General features: G+C 39.5%; 2 protein-coding genes across 2 annotated transcripts; one reads left to right on the forward strand and one right to left on the reverse strand.

The window, feature by feature from the left end:
* Positions 1-4956: 4956 nt before the first annotated feature.
* On the forward strand, positions 4957-7183 carry LOC113009478 (cornifelin homolog B-like). Its single transcript, XM_026147789.1, has 3 exons — positions 4957-5023; positions 5109-5296; positions 7034-7183. Exons 1-3 carry the CDS (start codon positions 4957-4959, stop codon positions 7181-7183), a joined length of 405 nt encoding a protein of 134 aa, XP_026003574.1.
* Positions 7184-13566: 6383 nt separating this feature from the next.
* LOC113009479 (macrophage mannose receptor 1-like) lies at positions 13567-14590 on the reverse strand. The gene is made up of 2 exons (XM_026147791.1): positions 14512-14590; positions 13567-13923 (listed from the first exon to the last, which is right to left on the reverse strand). Exons 1-2 carry the CDS (start codon positions 14588-14590, stop codon positions 13577-13579), a joined length of 426 nt encoding a protein of 141 aa, XP_026003576.1. The 3' UTR covers positions 13567-13576.
* Positions 14591-15960: the final 1370 nt, after the last annotated feature.

Here is a 15960-nt window from a genome sequence, read left to right on the forward strand (position 1 = left end):
GCATCAGTTCCATTGCAATGGAACCCATAGCATGAGTTCCATTGCATCACGCGCAAGATGCAATATCATATAGTTTTAGTTTCCTAATATGGAAGCAGTTATGAGCAGAGATGGGCAGTAACGCGTTACTGTAATCCGATTACTTTTTTCAAGTAACGAGTAAAGTAAGGGATTACTATCGCAAAAACGGTAATTAGATTACTGTTACTTTTCCGTAGGAACGCTGCATTACTGCGTTACTAAAACCGTGATTTTTTTTGCGAGAATGTCTCATGACAGTGACATAAGCAAATTCACAGAGAAACTCGCGGATTCTTCAACTGACCGCTGCGGCTCACCTGCACCAGGGCAAACCTCCGCCTACCCCCGCTCCTGCTTTACAGGTGAAAATAGAGCAACAGGACCGCTAGTCTTTGATTTTATTTATTTTCTGCTGTGTTTTACTTGCATCTATTTGAAAGACTGAGTGTAAACACAAAAAAATATTTTATTTTATGTGCTGGAATGTGCAGAAAATAGGTTTAAATGTTAAACAAATTTCTTCCAGTCAGAGAATGTTGCATATAATTTAATTTTTGCTTGATGCATAAAGTTAAAAGATTAAACAAGTTTTAAAAAGAGACTTTTCCATTTGATTACATTTTGTATGATGGATTATACAGAATCAGTAGAACTGGGCTGAAAATTGCTTTATCACCTAATCAGGTTGTAAATCGTGTTTTTAAAAAGTAACGAAGTAACTAAATAACTAAGTAATTAATTACCTTTGAAAATAAGTAATCAGTAAAGTAACAGGATTACTTTTTTGGGGGGAAGTAATCAGTAATTAGTTACTGATTACTTTTTTCAAGTAACTTGACCTAACACTGGTTATGAGCTACCATAATTCTGCAATCAGTGTAAATCGATGAACTTGACAGAAGCAGTGAGAGGTTAGCAGAGTTTATAACTGCAGTTTAAACACCAGGGTGTGGAACGAGGGGGTGATGTGATACACCCACTTCATGTTTATATATCATTCTCACAACTGCTTAAATCCTGTCTTTGGAGCGTGAGACAGATGTAAAGACTTTGTATCTCTTTTTTTGTCATGGAAAATTTGCACAGTCCTTTGTTGTGCATGCAACAACACAGAAGCAGGTCTTATTCTGAGTGGTTGAAAAATAGGCCTCAACACAAAAGGGACAAACAAGAGTTCACAACAAAGGGAAGAAGTGTGAAAAAAGCACAGAAACTGAGCAAGCAAGCGGCTACAGTGTGAATTTTCATTGTTTTTGGCTTCATGTCAGCTTATTCTGTGTTACAAATGTTGTGTGTTGATGGACAGTCTGCAAAGCTGTGCATAGGATCTGCACAACCACACCATCCCAGACAAAATAGTTACACAACAAAATTGTCCTCCGTATACGGTGGTCCCAAGAGTTCAAATGTACTGCAACTTAAGAAAACACCAGGGGGACATCTCAGGCCCTCCAAGGTTTGGACGGCTATCTCCCCCCACCACCACTTCCCCTGCCAGTGGCGGACTCCCTCAGACATCGGTGCGTTGGTGGTTCTTTGTGTCTGGGGATGGGCGTCCAGGTACACGCCGGCTCACTCCTTGGCGGCTGCTTATCGGGGCCTGAGGCCTGGGGCTCGCTCGGGCCACTTCGGAGGTGGGGTGCCCCCGGCCTCTCGGCCTGGGGCTCGGTCACTCAGGCACAGCTGGCTGCCGGCGGAGCTCACGGGCGCGTCACTGCAACCCCCCCTGGCTTCTGCTCCGCGGCTGCTGAGTGAGCCCTCATCTGGGACTCTCCTCAGCTCTTTCTGGGACAGTGGCGCAGCTGCCCCTCTGTTGGTCTTCCTTGGTCTCTTGTGTTCTGGGGGCCTCTGGATGTCTGGAGTTTTGATCCCCTCCATACCTGCTTCATGCCCTGGAGGACGGGGCTGTGGCCCCCCCACACCCTCTAGCAGATCATTACATGAAGGAACCTTTTAAAAAAACAAGCGTGTCCATGCTCACAGGTGTACACACGGGTGATCACACACACAAACTACACCCTTTTTGGCTCCTACCTCAAAGCACACTGTGTTCTGTTGATCTTATGTGCTGCACAATAATGTTTAATATTTAGTATTTACTGTCATATTCCCATATATCATTGTGATGTTGTTTATTCTATTACTCTTGTTCTCTTCTGCTTGTTTTCCTTTTTCTTTCTCAACAGGTGATCCAGGTGATCGATATATGCATTTTCTTTTTCTTTTTTTTTCTCTGCCCGTTCTGTTGGTTTTTGTTTTTTGCCCTTCTCCCCCGTCCCTCTTCTCAACTGTTTCTCTTTCCCTCTTTCTTTCTCCCCTTCTTTCCTCCAGTCAAGTCTGTCCCGTATTCAGCAAGTGAAAATAAAATAAACAATAAAAGGTGAATCAAATGGACCATTATGGCAAGGCTGGGATGGTCAGTTTGGTAAAGTAAATCCATTGGGCATCTTTCTTTGCCTTTAGACAACAATTCTGATGGCAAAAGAGCCAAACGGGACGGGCGCAAAAAAAAGAAAAAAAAGAAAAAAAAGAAAACACCAGCACAGTTGCAGTGCATTTGACCTCTCAGGACCACTGCATCCACATTTAAACCAGTGCAGCAGTTTGCACACAGCCTGAGTCAATAAAGTGAGAAAATGTGAGGCTGAGGCTGCTAGAATCAGAATCAGAATCAGAATCAGAAAGGGTTTTATTGCCAAATGTTGAGCAGGTTTACAACATTAGGAAATTGCTGCCGTGCTTCAGTGCAAACATACTGTCATAAAAAATAAGAATAAGAATTAAAAGTGCTAAGTAGATAGATATATACATGATATATACATGAGTGCAGGTGGTGATCAGTGCTAGATATACAGTGCTAGATATACAGATGAACTTAATGTGACATTAATGTGGCACATTTTCCACATAAAGCCATTTAGCAAGAACTGGACTTTACAGATCTTATCAAACATGAAAAGTATGAGGATGGAAATCTATCGATCGGCTGCCCTGATCTCCAGTCTGCATGCCTGGGTATCATTGGGCAAGATTCCCAACATTTGTACTCTGATACATTCATCGGAGTGCAAATGTTGTATAAAGTGCTTTGAAGGCTCAGGTAGAGTAGAAAAACACTATATAATAAGCAGTCCACTTACCTTTACTGGGGATTAAACTCCATAATCATGTAAATCAGCATAATGTCTTATTTTTTCAGATTTCTTAACCTTTATTATTTTCATCTTTTTGGTCTTTATGCTTTCAAACCATTGCACTGTAGGTTAGGAAAGCTGAGTAAGTAATATAAAACCAAGACTGCATATTTAAGCTTTACACTAAGTACTCTAATAAAATTGAAGAAAAATAATGCACCCTTAAAGTTAATCATTCAATCAAAAGTTATTTAAGCATAAAGTAATTGCATGTTGAAAATGTAGGGAGATTTCAAACTGTGCAGAGTTATGGATGCGTAAAAGATTTTTAATAAGTGTGGTATATACATGAATGTTCATTATTTTGAAGTATAATTAGGAACATATTTCTTATCTTTTTTTCTCTTTTTAAAAGACCTGCTCTACTACTGTAACTGTAGTAGAGCATAACAAGTCATCTAACAGCTACTCATTATTTCATTTTGTCTTTGGATTCGGGTTTTGCAGCATGTCTGTGTAACTGATAACACTTTAGTGTTTTCACAGCTGTGGAAATAAACACAAGGCTTCCAGCTTAATGGTGTTTGATGACATTTTAGAGAATGGAAGTATTCATATCAGCTGAAAGAGAAACACATCTATCAGGTAACCACAAGAAGTATGTGTGTATATTCATGTAACATCTACGTTGTGTCAAGCCAGTATTTTGGATTTTTTTGCAAGTTATGCATAACTTTAAAGTATACAACAATTCCCCCTGGTACAGTTTTTGCAAAAGCACATGCACACTGCCCCCAGCATTGGGACCATCATGGTTCTGAGCACTGCAGCAGCGGTCTCTCACTGTCTTGTGTGCTCACGGACAGACTTTGGCAACACAACAGTAACACATTTTTACAGGTGTGTAAGGTGAGAACAAAATTAATGATCCAACTTCATTTGTTTCAGTTCCGTAGAAATATTTTTGACAGCTTTTTGTTTCACTCTATATTGACTTATGTCAACATTTTTGTGGGCCTACAAAAAAATGTTGATGATAGTTGATAACTGAGGAAATTTGCTTTAAGTGCCGCTCCTCAGAGTACACTGTTTAATTCTCTCACAGCCTAAAAGGTGACAACAGCACTTCCATCTACATCAGGTAAGACAAATTAAAATTTAACATGGCAACTTATATGTTGTTTAAGTATATAAGTTTAAATATTATAAGTAATGATAGATATTTATCCAAAAAGTGTGATTTAATAAGGAAAAAAAGTCCTTTTTTAATTTATTATTTTTCAGTTTCAAAGTTATTGAAATTGCTATAGTTTGGATTGGAGGATAAAGAAGTATACTGAAGGGATTTATCCCTATTAAAATATTAATAAATGCACACATATGAATCAGAATGCACTACAACAAATTTTGTCCCTGCCTTTTTAAAAACTTATATATTTGTACCTTTAAAATGAAGGACTTGGAATGTAGCTGACTAAATTTTTACTGGCCATTGTGGAACATCATGTTCTTATCAAGTTGACTCTTTCTGTGCACAGCGCTTAATAAATGAATTTTACTTACCAACAAAGAATTTCCATATGGATGCATTCACAGTAAACTGATTTCATTTTGTACAATGTTATATCTTCTTGAAGGATCCACAGTGGCAAACCTGATTTACATGAAACCATATTTATGATATTTAGAAACATGGAGCATAGAGGGTGTTTTATATTTGTGTGTTTGTTCTTTATTCCATTTTTTTTTTAAACATATACAGCACATATTCAGATCCAATCAGGTCATCATCTGCAGCCCAATGACAGAGCCGTCGTCAGCAGAGTGGGGCTCTGGCCTCTTTGACTGCATGGAAGACAAGTTGTCTTGTAAGAATCAATACTGGACTTTAACTTGTATTTTTGATATGTGTAAAAAATGCCAATATTTTACTATTTGTGTCATGATTTTCAGGTTGCTATGCTTTTTGGTGCTGGCCATGCTATGCGATCACCATTTCAAAATCACTTGGAGAGAACCCTTTCCTCCCGATTTTGGACATGTGCTCCCCTGGGGCACTATCGATCCTCGGGATACCATTGTTTGTTGCTCCCGTAGCCTTGTCATTCAGGATTACCATGAGAAAGAAATATGGAATTGAGGTATGACACCAATAAAACAATTTTTTTTAACAGATACCATTTATAAGATGCATTTCTTCATCTAGAAATGCAGATTTATAAAAATCTTTACACAAAATAATTTTAATAAACAACCAAGAATGTGAAAAAAACACATTTAATGTAACATAACATTGCAAACCTAAGTGCAGTTATCTATAATGCAAATATTATGTTATAATTAGCAATCACTCACAATCCTGGCACTGCCATGGTATCTGTAGTCTGCATTTACCACATGTGTATCTGTTGCAGTGAACACATCGCACAGTGGCATGATTGTTCTTGCAATTGTGTTTGACCTGACACGTGGCTCTTTTTCCAGGGCTCGGTGTGGAGGGTTGTGTCAAAGGCAACTGTTCTTTTCTTGCCTTCTTCGCAGCTACATGAGAGTGAGCTAACTCCCTTGCAAGCTCCACCAGGAAGTCCACCCGTCTTTCCTTCGTCCCGGAGCATGCTTGATACAGCACATGTGCATTCAGTGCTGCCATGTCAATCATGTTATAAAACACGGCAACTGGCCAGCGCCGTGTTCCTCTGCGGACAGTGTACTCCCGAACCATCTGGTCCATCTGGACCATCTGGGTTTTGTGCCTCGCCCCGCGCTGAAACACAAAAACGTGCTCCCCAGGATGGAAGCTGGCTCCAGCAGGTTTGTGAGGACCTCAGAGCTCAGCTTCAGGGCCTGCAGGGGGATGTCTGATCACAGCTACAGCTGCAGTTATTATATGATACAGCTGTTTACAACTAACATTTAAACTCTCCATTCCTTCAACCTCTGCTGCCACGCTGACGGCGTATGCGGCCAAACGGAAGAAGACAGTCTATATTCTTAGCAGCATGCACGGCGTGGTTCAGACTGATAACACTACCAAAAGGAAGCCAAACACTGTCACCCTTTACAACAAAACAAAGTGTGGCGTGGATGTGATGGACCAGATGGTTCGGGAGTACACTGTCCGCAGAGGAACACGGCGCTGGCCAGTTGCCGTGTTTTATAACATGATTGACATGGCAGCACTGAATGCACATGTGCTGTATCAAGCATGCTCCGGGACGAAGGAAAGACGGGTGGACTTCCTGGTGGAGCTTGCAAGGGAGTTAGCTCACTCTCATGTAGCTGCGAAGAAGGCAAGAAAAGAACAGTTGCCTTTGACACAACCCTCCACACCGAGCCCTGGAAAAAGAGCCATGTGTCAGGTCAAACACAATTGCAAGAACAATCATGCCACTGTGCGATGTGTTCACTGCAACAGATACACATGTGGTAAATGCAGACTACAGATACCATGGCAGTGCCAGGATTGTGAGTGATTGCTGAAAATGTTGAAATGTACTCACTCACTTTTTATAATTATTTGTAAAAATGTGTACAAATGGTTGATTTTTTGTACTGTTTTTATCAATAAATCTCAGCAACAAAGGACATACACCCATGTGTGTTGATTTCTCCCTAAGATGGCAAACTGAAACACTCCAAGTTGGTGACTTTTGGAGATTTGTTTCCCTGGATGATTGAGAATGCATCAAGATGAAACAAAAGGAAGCTCACCGCTTTTAGCAGCTCCCCCACCCCCTCATCCACACACCCCCACTCCCCTCCCTCCAGAATTCCCAGGTAACAACCCAATTTACATATGAATGACTAGCCAATTTAGCTTCCACTTGCCTGAAGCTAAAGCTAAGGATAGAAATAACAAACAGCTATTTCCTCCATAGGGGACTCTCCAGAGAGACATCGTACACACTTGTTTCTGCAACCTATGTGTCTGGTGTCAGATTGATCGTGAGCTAAAACGTCGTAAGAATAGCTCTACTGTGCTATCTCAAAATCCTGTGACTGCACAACCTGGAGCCACTGGAAAGTAATTGTAACCAAAAAGTACAAAATTAAAATACATGCACCTCATGTACTTACGTATTTCCCTTTCTCTTACTTTCTGCTACAATAAAGAGTTTTAGCGAATTTCTGTTGTCCAAACAAACATTTTTATTGAAAACAATAACAATGCGATGTAATGTAATTATGATTCAACTATTTGAAAATTGTACTGCACTGCTGAATTATGTTTGGGTACAAAGTTAATATTATAACTGTTATTCATCTACCTGGCTATAAATCTAAAGGCTACTAATGTGTGCATGTAAGTATCTCTCAATCAGACACAATAAACAAATAAATCAAAGTAACATCTTTTTTTTTTGTCTCTAATGATGAAGAACTTTAAAGGAAAGTAAATATTAAGCTCCAATTATTGGCAAGCTCGATGTTTTTTTTTGTTTGTTTGGGTTTTTTTTGTGTATTTATTTTATTTTATTTTCAGTTGTTACAGACGGGACAGACATGACTGGGGGATAGAACAGGGAAAAAGAAAGAATGAAAGAAACAGAGGCAGAGAAAGACAAAATAGAGGGGAGAGAGAAAAAAAAGCAAAGCAAACAAACAAACAAACAAAAAAGACAAAAAAAACACCTTGAACACCTGTATGAAGAAAAAAGAAAAGAAGAGAAAACAAAAAAGAGCAACATAATAAATACAACACCATCACAATAAACTAGCTAACAGTAGATACTAAATATTAAATGTTATTGTGCAGTACGCAAGATCGACAGCGCACAATGTGCTCTGAGGTAGCAGCCACAAAGGTGTAGTTTGTGTGTGTGAACAACCGTGTGTACACCTGTGTGGATCCACACGCTTGTATTCAAAAGGTTTCTCCATGTAACGATCTTCTAGGGAGTGTGGGGAGCCATAGCCCCGTCTCCCAGGGCATGAAGCAGGTATGGAGGAGATCCAGGCCCCAGACATCCAGAGGGCCCAGAGTACGAGGACCCAAGGAGGACCACCAAAGGGGCAACCGTGCCACCCTCCTGGGAAGAGCTGAGGAGAACCCCAGATGAGGGGTCACCCAGCAGCCACGGAGCAGAGGCCAGAGGGGGTTGCAGTGATGTGCCCATGGCAGCCCCCCCCGACCCCACCGCAGAGAAAACTGCACCCACCCCATTATCCGCTCATCTTCCAGACTACACAAGACAATAAACACCCAGGTTGAATTCATTCTCCACCTCTCCTATATCTTGCCCCCACCAGCAGAGTGAGCTCCTGGAGAGAGGTGACCTCCTGCAAAGATGTAACATCCTGCCCACCAGTTGGAGAGCCCTCCAGGTGGGCCGATGCACTAGAGGTCCACTGCACCAGGGCTGAGCCCCCATGCACCCACCCGCCCACAAACCTGGCGACTCAATAACCAGGATCCAAGCCCCCAAGGCCCAGCCAGAGCCCCAGCCAGGGGCCGGAGCACCCCCAGACCCCCAAGCCCCCACGCCTGTCCCGGCAAGCTCGATGTTAGAATAGCATCACTGTCACCGATGGTGAGAAGAAGCCTGTGGTGTGTGTTATTTGAGGTTTCTGTGGTGTTTGTTACTTGTGTTTAGTTACACCAGTGTTCCCATCATATTACGTTCAGTATTTATCTCTTATCTTTTGGGTTATGTCCTGTTTTCTTAGCTCGTTTTCTGTTGAGTTCGGGTTCCACCTTGTCATTGTCTTAACTGTCTACACCTGTGTCCTGTTCTGCCAGCTGTATCCACTTCCCCGATTATCTTTCATGGCGTGTGTGTGTGTGTGTGTGTGTGTTCAGTCTGTTCGATGTGTGTGTGTGTGTGTGAGAGAGAGCCTGTCTGACTCAGATCACACAGCTGTACTATGCTTGATAAAAGGAAAATATAATATGTTAGCTATCCAGGAAGTAAATACAGAAAATTTCACTTGAAAAAGTTTTACTTTAAAAACTAAAATACAATTTTATACCTAATTATGAATGAGTAAATCTGAGAAAGGAACACACTTCTGGAGCGATAAATTTATCCCATGAATGAATTTACTGCAGTACAGTCACTCTGTGGTTACCACTGTTGGCTCACAGCAACAAGTTCTTGGGTAGAGACATATAGTCAGTATGGTTAGGTTAACTGGTGATTCTAAGTTGCCCATAGTTGTGAATGTGAGTGTGAATGGTCATCAGTCTGTCTTAGCCCTGTGACAGATTTGCAGTCTAACCAGTGTGTACCCTACCTGTTGGGCCGCTGGCAGGGCTGGGATAGGCTCCAGGCCCCCTCCCACCCTGAACTGGACAAACAGAAGAGAATGGACGGATAAATTTACAGCTGAAGCTTATGAATTGAGGTTTAAATGTTAAGATCTGACAAGTTTTGTGACCTGTTGACTACATAATCTAAGGTGATTCAAATATGTAATTTTTATTGATAAAATGATCTACTTATCCATCAGAATGAGCAGGCAATCCAGCACTGCATGTTTTTGAAACTGTTAACTGGAAATGTTGTTGTAATTTTTGTCATGGATCAATAAAAGCTGGACACAGTTGTGACTAATCGGACATTACAAGACAGGAAGCAAAACAGAATACACTGACACTGAACACCAGGGCTGGACTGAGACATAAAATCGGTCCGGGCATTTTGACTAGAGACCGGCCCACCAGGTATTATAGGAAAAGCCATAAAGCCTTTATAATAAACTTAAACTACACCATCCTGCGTATTCTGGTATTCCTATCAGTACTTAGCAAAAATATAAAACAACCTAATCAATAATTACATATAACTAAAAAAAATAAAAAAAAATAAAATAGTAAACCACTCCCCCACCCTCCGCCTCAAGATGGTTAATTGACATAGCCGACTTTAATTTAATTCATGTATAAAACAAATTCACAGAAATCTATCATTTTTCTCCAGTAATTAAATAGATTCAACATCTTTCTAAAACAGAATTGCAGACTGCACAGATGGTACCTTCCCAGAGGAAAAAGTTCTATAACTTACTAGGGTACATACTAGACTTAATATTTACTACATACAATAATAGATTTCTATACATTTTACATCAGATGAAAACTTTCGTTGTAAGATTCAGATAATTACTTATTAAAAGCTAGACATTTGAAATGAGAATAAGAAAAAAAAGTATTTCTTTGTGCCCCCCTCTCCCTGTTAATGCCCTACCTGGCCCCCTGGCAACACTTTGCTAGATCCGCCCCTGCACAGCTATCAGCTGTCAGCTACTTAGAAAAGGATCCTGGTGTTATTTGTCTGTCAGAAACAGTTCATAACTTCCCTTCAACTCATTCATGTCACCTAAAAGGTAAACCTGTTTCTCCATCACCAGTTCAGCTCTGATGATTCAGTAAGGACATCTCCTGGTTTCATCTTCATGTTTCCCTCTCACCAGATATACAAATCGATATCATGACCAGCAGCTTTTACAGCTGTGGCTCCAGCAAACATCAGCTGATACTAGAAAGTAATATTAAATCAATTCTAACAACAGCTGATCAAGCTTAAACGTGCTGCTGTTGTTTAGCGCGACATCCGCTGGTTTCCTCTTTCTGGCGCAGAGAGAAAAGCATCAGCTGATCATTGATCAGTTTCATGATTGAATTAGCAACTTTATAGCTGAAGAGAAACGGGACAAATTGTATTCCTTTTCACCTCAACTTTAAAGTTTGACCTCCTCGGCTGCAATTGGTCCAGCCCAGAGTCGATCATGACCAACTGGCACATCCACCACAATTCATTTATACCGTTAAAAATAAATAAATAAATAAAACCCCATCGTTCCATAAAAACGAAAACTCACAAGCGGCCCACCGGGTATGCCCGATGGCCAGTCCAGCTGTGCTGAACACAGACTGTCAAAGTAAAACAGGAAACTAACACACAGACGCAGACATGACAAGGGGCACAGCAAACCTGGAACACAGAGACAGAAACAGAAGGACTCTAAATAACACTGAAACCAAAGACTAGAGATTCTAAATAAGACAAAAGCAAAGACTATTAATAATAAACAACACAAAACGCTGGGTCACCGATGCAGGACCATGACAGAAATATGGAAACTGTAAACAAAAAAGAACAAACATATAGATGAAAATAATGCAGCTAAGTATAAACAAAGAAGATTAGACAAATACATGCTTCAACAACCACTGACTTATTGCAATGCTCTTACTCTGTGGAAACTATATGAAAAAAAATCTAATTTTAAACAAAGAAAGAAAAACTACTTAAACTTCAACCTACATATTATAAATTTTGAAAAGCAACACAAAGTTTTAATGTATATTTGATTATTTGTGTTTCCTTGCTTCTCTCTGATGTCTCTATTTGATGTGTTAATGAAGACTGCATTCAATAAAGTTCCTCATCCTGCTCCAACAGAGAAGACTCTGTTGAATGGATTTGAATATGCAAACAAGAACTCTAAGCTGGCCAAACACCAGGCAATATAATAACAATATTTACATATTTCCATCATCAATAATAATTTAAAATTATTGTAAAACATTTCTTTCCAGGAATTCTTTTGAGAATATACAGAAAAATAAAAATGTGTGGACGGTTAAATTATGGCTGACAGCTGCTGCTGGAAATTTTTAAGAGGTAAATATTTTTAACCCAATAATATCATAGTGGTCACTTTTTTCTACTCAGAAGAGGCACCATTTACACAAATGTTCAGTCAGTCCATAGAAAAACATGTCAGTGTGGTTTAACTCAGAAACTCTGATGAGCGCACAGAGACACTCATGATGTGTCTCTGTGTGCACGTCTTCAGGTATTCCTGTCAGTTCACCGTGTTTAAGGGTTTTTCATGTTTTAGTTTTAGATCACCCAGTTTAGGTTATTGTTTCGTTTCACCCATGCCCTTCATTTGTATTTATTTTACCAGCCTTAGTAAACTGCTCGTTTTCTGTTACTCCACGCACGTTTCACTTTCTGTTTTGGTCTGCATTTGAGTCCTTTTTTGCTACACATACAGTCTGCCACTGCCAGCATAGCACACAGTGTGTCTCTGTGTGCTTTGCTAATGAAGTCTGCACTCAGTAAAATATTCCATTCTGCTCCAGTAAAGAGGATTTTATTGTGTGCATTTGGATATCCTCATACAATACAATACATATACTATTATAATATTTGCATCATATCATTAAATGGAGAGCAAACACAATGGTGAACTTTGGATCAACCAGCCCCCCCAAAACCAGTCATTTCTGATGGGACTACATATAATGAAACTAAAATAGGCGAATGGGGGTTATTTTTTACTTTTTGAGATGTATTTTGAAAAAAACAACAACATTAAAACTTCAGATTTTTAAGAAACATAAACAATTTCTTATTCCTTCAGAAAAAAAAACAATGATCTTTGCTAATTTATTTTCAAATGATACCTAACGTTCATCCGACAGCTTTCATTACTAGTAAAAATCTTCATTTTTTGACTCTCTGCTGTGTTAATATTAAAGTGGTGCAAACACATTAGTCACGTTTTTGCACATTTATTTTATGCTGGCTTTAAAGGCTGAGTTAAGAATTTGGCAGCAGTGAATGTATCCAATGAATTAACTCATTGTTCTTGCTTATTTTTTCTCACATTTCACACAGTTGGCAGTTTCAATAAAGTAGCATAATTCAGCAAATATCAAGTTTCCAGAGTATTGTTGTAGTTTATGTGGAGCACTTTCAATTAGAGTTCAAAAGTATCACAAAATAGATACATTTAAATAAGGACACAACGGCGTATAAGAGAAAGGAACACACTTCTGGAGCGATAAATTTATCCCATGAATGAATTTACTGCAGTACAGTCACTCTGTGGTTACCACTGTTGGCTCACAGCAACAAATTCTTGGGTAGAGACATATAGTCAGTATGGTTAGGTTAACTGGTGATTCTAAGTTGCCCATAGTTGTGAATGTGAATGTGAATGGTCATCAGTCTGTCTTAGCCCTGTGACAGATTTGCAGTCTAACCAGTGTGTACCCTACCTGTTGGGCCGCTGGCAGGGCTGGGATAGGCTCCAGGCCCCCTCCCACCCTGAACTGGACAAACAGAAGAGAATGGACGGATAAATTTACAGCTGAAGCTTATGAATTGAGGTTTAAATGTTAAGATCTGACAAGTTTTTATTTTATTTTATTTTTTTTACTGCACTACAAACATCTTAGTACATTTAAAAAGAGAAAAAAAAACCCAAAATGATTACATGCAAAATCCAGTGTTATTCTATTAAACAAAAATCCTGTCCAGAGTGGAGGTTTGCACTCAGAGTGCTTCTTGTTGTTATATCCCATCAATCTCTAGCCTGGATAAAGGAAAAATATAGTAAGTGTGATTACAACACTTACTAGAAATATAAGATTTAAAACAATTAATTTAGCATGGTTCCAAAGCCTATGATAAAGAACAGATGAAGCTAAACATCTCTGCATCATTTTTCTTGAACCATTTATGTTCTCCTCTTGTCTCCATGGCTACAGCCAGGTTACAGTCCCCAGTGTCTGTGTCATTGGCCCAGTTCTCATAGCAGACAAGCTGGTCATTGACCCAGAACCACAGATCAAGAGCACAGCTGTAGCGCAGTCCCAGCCAGATGTGGGGTGTGCTGGCATTCTTGGCTTTCTCTTGCACCAGTTCCTGCTGTTCAAGGTTTGTGATGGAGACGAGGTCACGATGGTGCTTTCTGCAGTAATTTACAGCCTCATCCCAGTTTTTCCTTTCATTGATCAGGATCAACTTTTCTGCCATGAACAAACAGATGTTCAGTTCAAATTAAATGAAATCAGGTTTCAAGATTTTCTACCTCAAATACAAAAATACATGAGGAACAAACAAAAGAATACAAAAAACTAAACAAATTTCATAAAAATAAGTGTTGGACAGTTTGTCATATTTTTTACTTTCCTGCTGTAAGTTTTTCCAGCTTAGAATTTTCAATTTACTTTATTAAAGTCTTATTATTTAAATGTAAGTGAGCCTTTTTATATTTAATTTTCTTTTAATCAGGAGGATTTAGAAACAAGAATTATGTCTCATTATAGCTGTAAATCTAGAACCTATTAGAAACAGTAGCGATACCCACACTCAGAAACTAATATGACCCCTGTGACTCAGGTTCCTGATGAAAGGAGGCTGCAATATGTGTCTGGGGTGTAGCTCTATCTCCATAACAGCTTGCATTATTTAGCTTTATGATGAAACATATACCAACCTCTTCGTGTACAGATTTTCCATGAGACTAAGAAATATTAGTTTAGCTTTAACATTTATTCCTCAGTAAGAAAACTGACAGAAACCAGATGTGAAAAATGAATCTCTGTAAATCTCACCATCACCGTAGCAGAAGAAAGATTTTCTGGTGTTACAATCATCAGCTTTCCATTTTCCTTCTTTGTTAAATTCAGTCATCGCACATTTCCTGGTGCCGCTGTCAGTTTTAGACAGCTCTTCAGGTAACTCACCAACATCTCTCCAGTGTCTGTAAGAATAATTACTCCCATCTGACCACCTCCAGGTGTCTCTGAACAGGCCGATCCATGATCGTGGTTCATCAGAACTCTTAAATGTACTGACTGCTTTGTTTAACTGTTCTGCTCCACTGGCCAGGTCTGTGTGGTTCTCTCTGCAGTAGCTCTGAGCCGCACGCCACATTTTTTTATTGTCAATGAAATGTAGTGATTTGTTTTGTTCTGTGGAATAAAGAGAAAGACAAGACTCATAAGAAATGTACATTTCTATCTTTAAATGTATCTTTAAATTGATTTTCTAAAGACACAACTTAAAATAGCTCGAAACCTTCAAAACTAAACTACCAACATTATGGGAATAACCACAGCTGTGACATTATGCTCAGGATGACTTTGCTCTGTGTGGCAGAGAAACAGTTTTCTGATCAAAGGTCTGGTATGAAATTTTGTGTAATGACATTTGGCACCACGAGATGGTTCAGCAAAGCAAATAAACAGTGTCCTGGTGTAACATGAGAGGCAGAGAAAGCACCGTGGGAGGACGGGTATTCAAATGAGCAGGATAGCACACAGGGGCTAAAACACCAGCAGCCAATTATCACATCTTCTCATTTTCATTAGAGATGAGCTGTAGATATGTTTAAATATAAACACTTTGTTTAATTAATACAATTATTGTCAAATATTCTCACCATTATAGCAGATAAAGGAGTAACCATTAGAACAACCAATATCCAACAACCCACCAGAGCTGTCAATCACTACACAGTTCTCAAGATATCCGGCTTTATCATTAGGTTCATTTCCACTCCATTTCACGTCTTTATCATTGAACTCCACTCCTGGCAGAGACCAGTGCCACCTCCTGTTTTCTTTTCCTGAGATGCTGTACAGCCCAATCCAGGCGTTTCCTTGATTCTCTGTAGAATCTGTGTACAGTGTCTTCATATGTGTCATGTTAGGCACTGTGGCCAGGTCTTTATATCCTTCTCTACAGTAGCGCTGAGCTTCCTCCCAAGTTTTAGGCTCTTTAATAAAATAGTATTTATAGCCTTGGCATAAAATCAAGGAACACTGACCTAAAAACAACAAAAAAAAAAAAACCACAGGTCATTCAGAAATCTACTGATGGCAAGTTTTGTGAGCAGTTCACAGAAACCCTGCACTAATCTGAAGTGATGCAAATCTGCAGTTTTTACTGTTAAAATGATCGACTTACCCATCAGCATGAGCAGAAAAAGCCTCCGGTGCATATTTCCTCTGTTTGATGAAACTAAGATTTAAAAGACAGATAAACAACCATCAAAGTTA

This window comes from Astatotilapia calliptera, chromosome 17, assembly GCF_900246225.1.
Source record: "Astatotilapia calliptera chromosome 17, fAstCal1.2, whole genome shotgun sequence".
NCBI lineage: Eukaryota > Metazoa > Chordata > Actinopteri > Cichliformes > Cichlidae > Astatotilapia > Astatotilapia calliptera.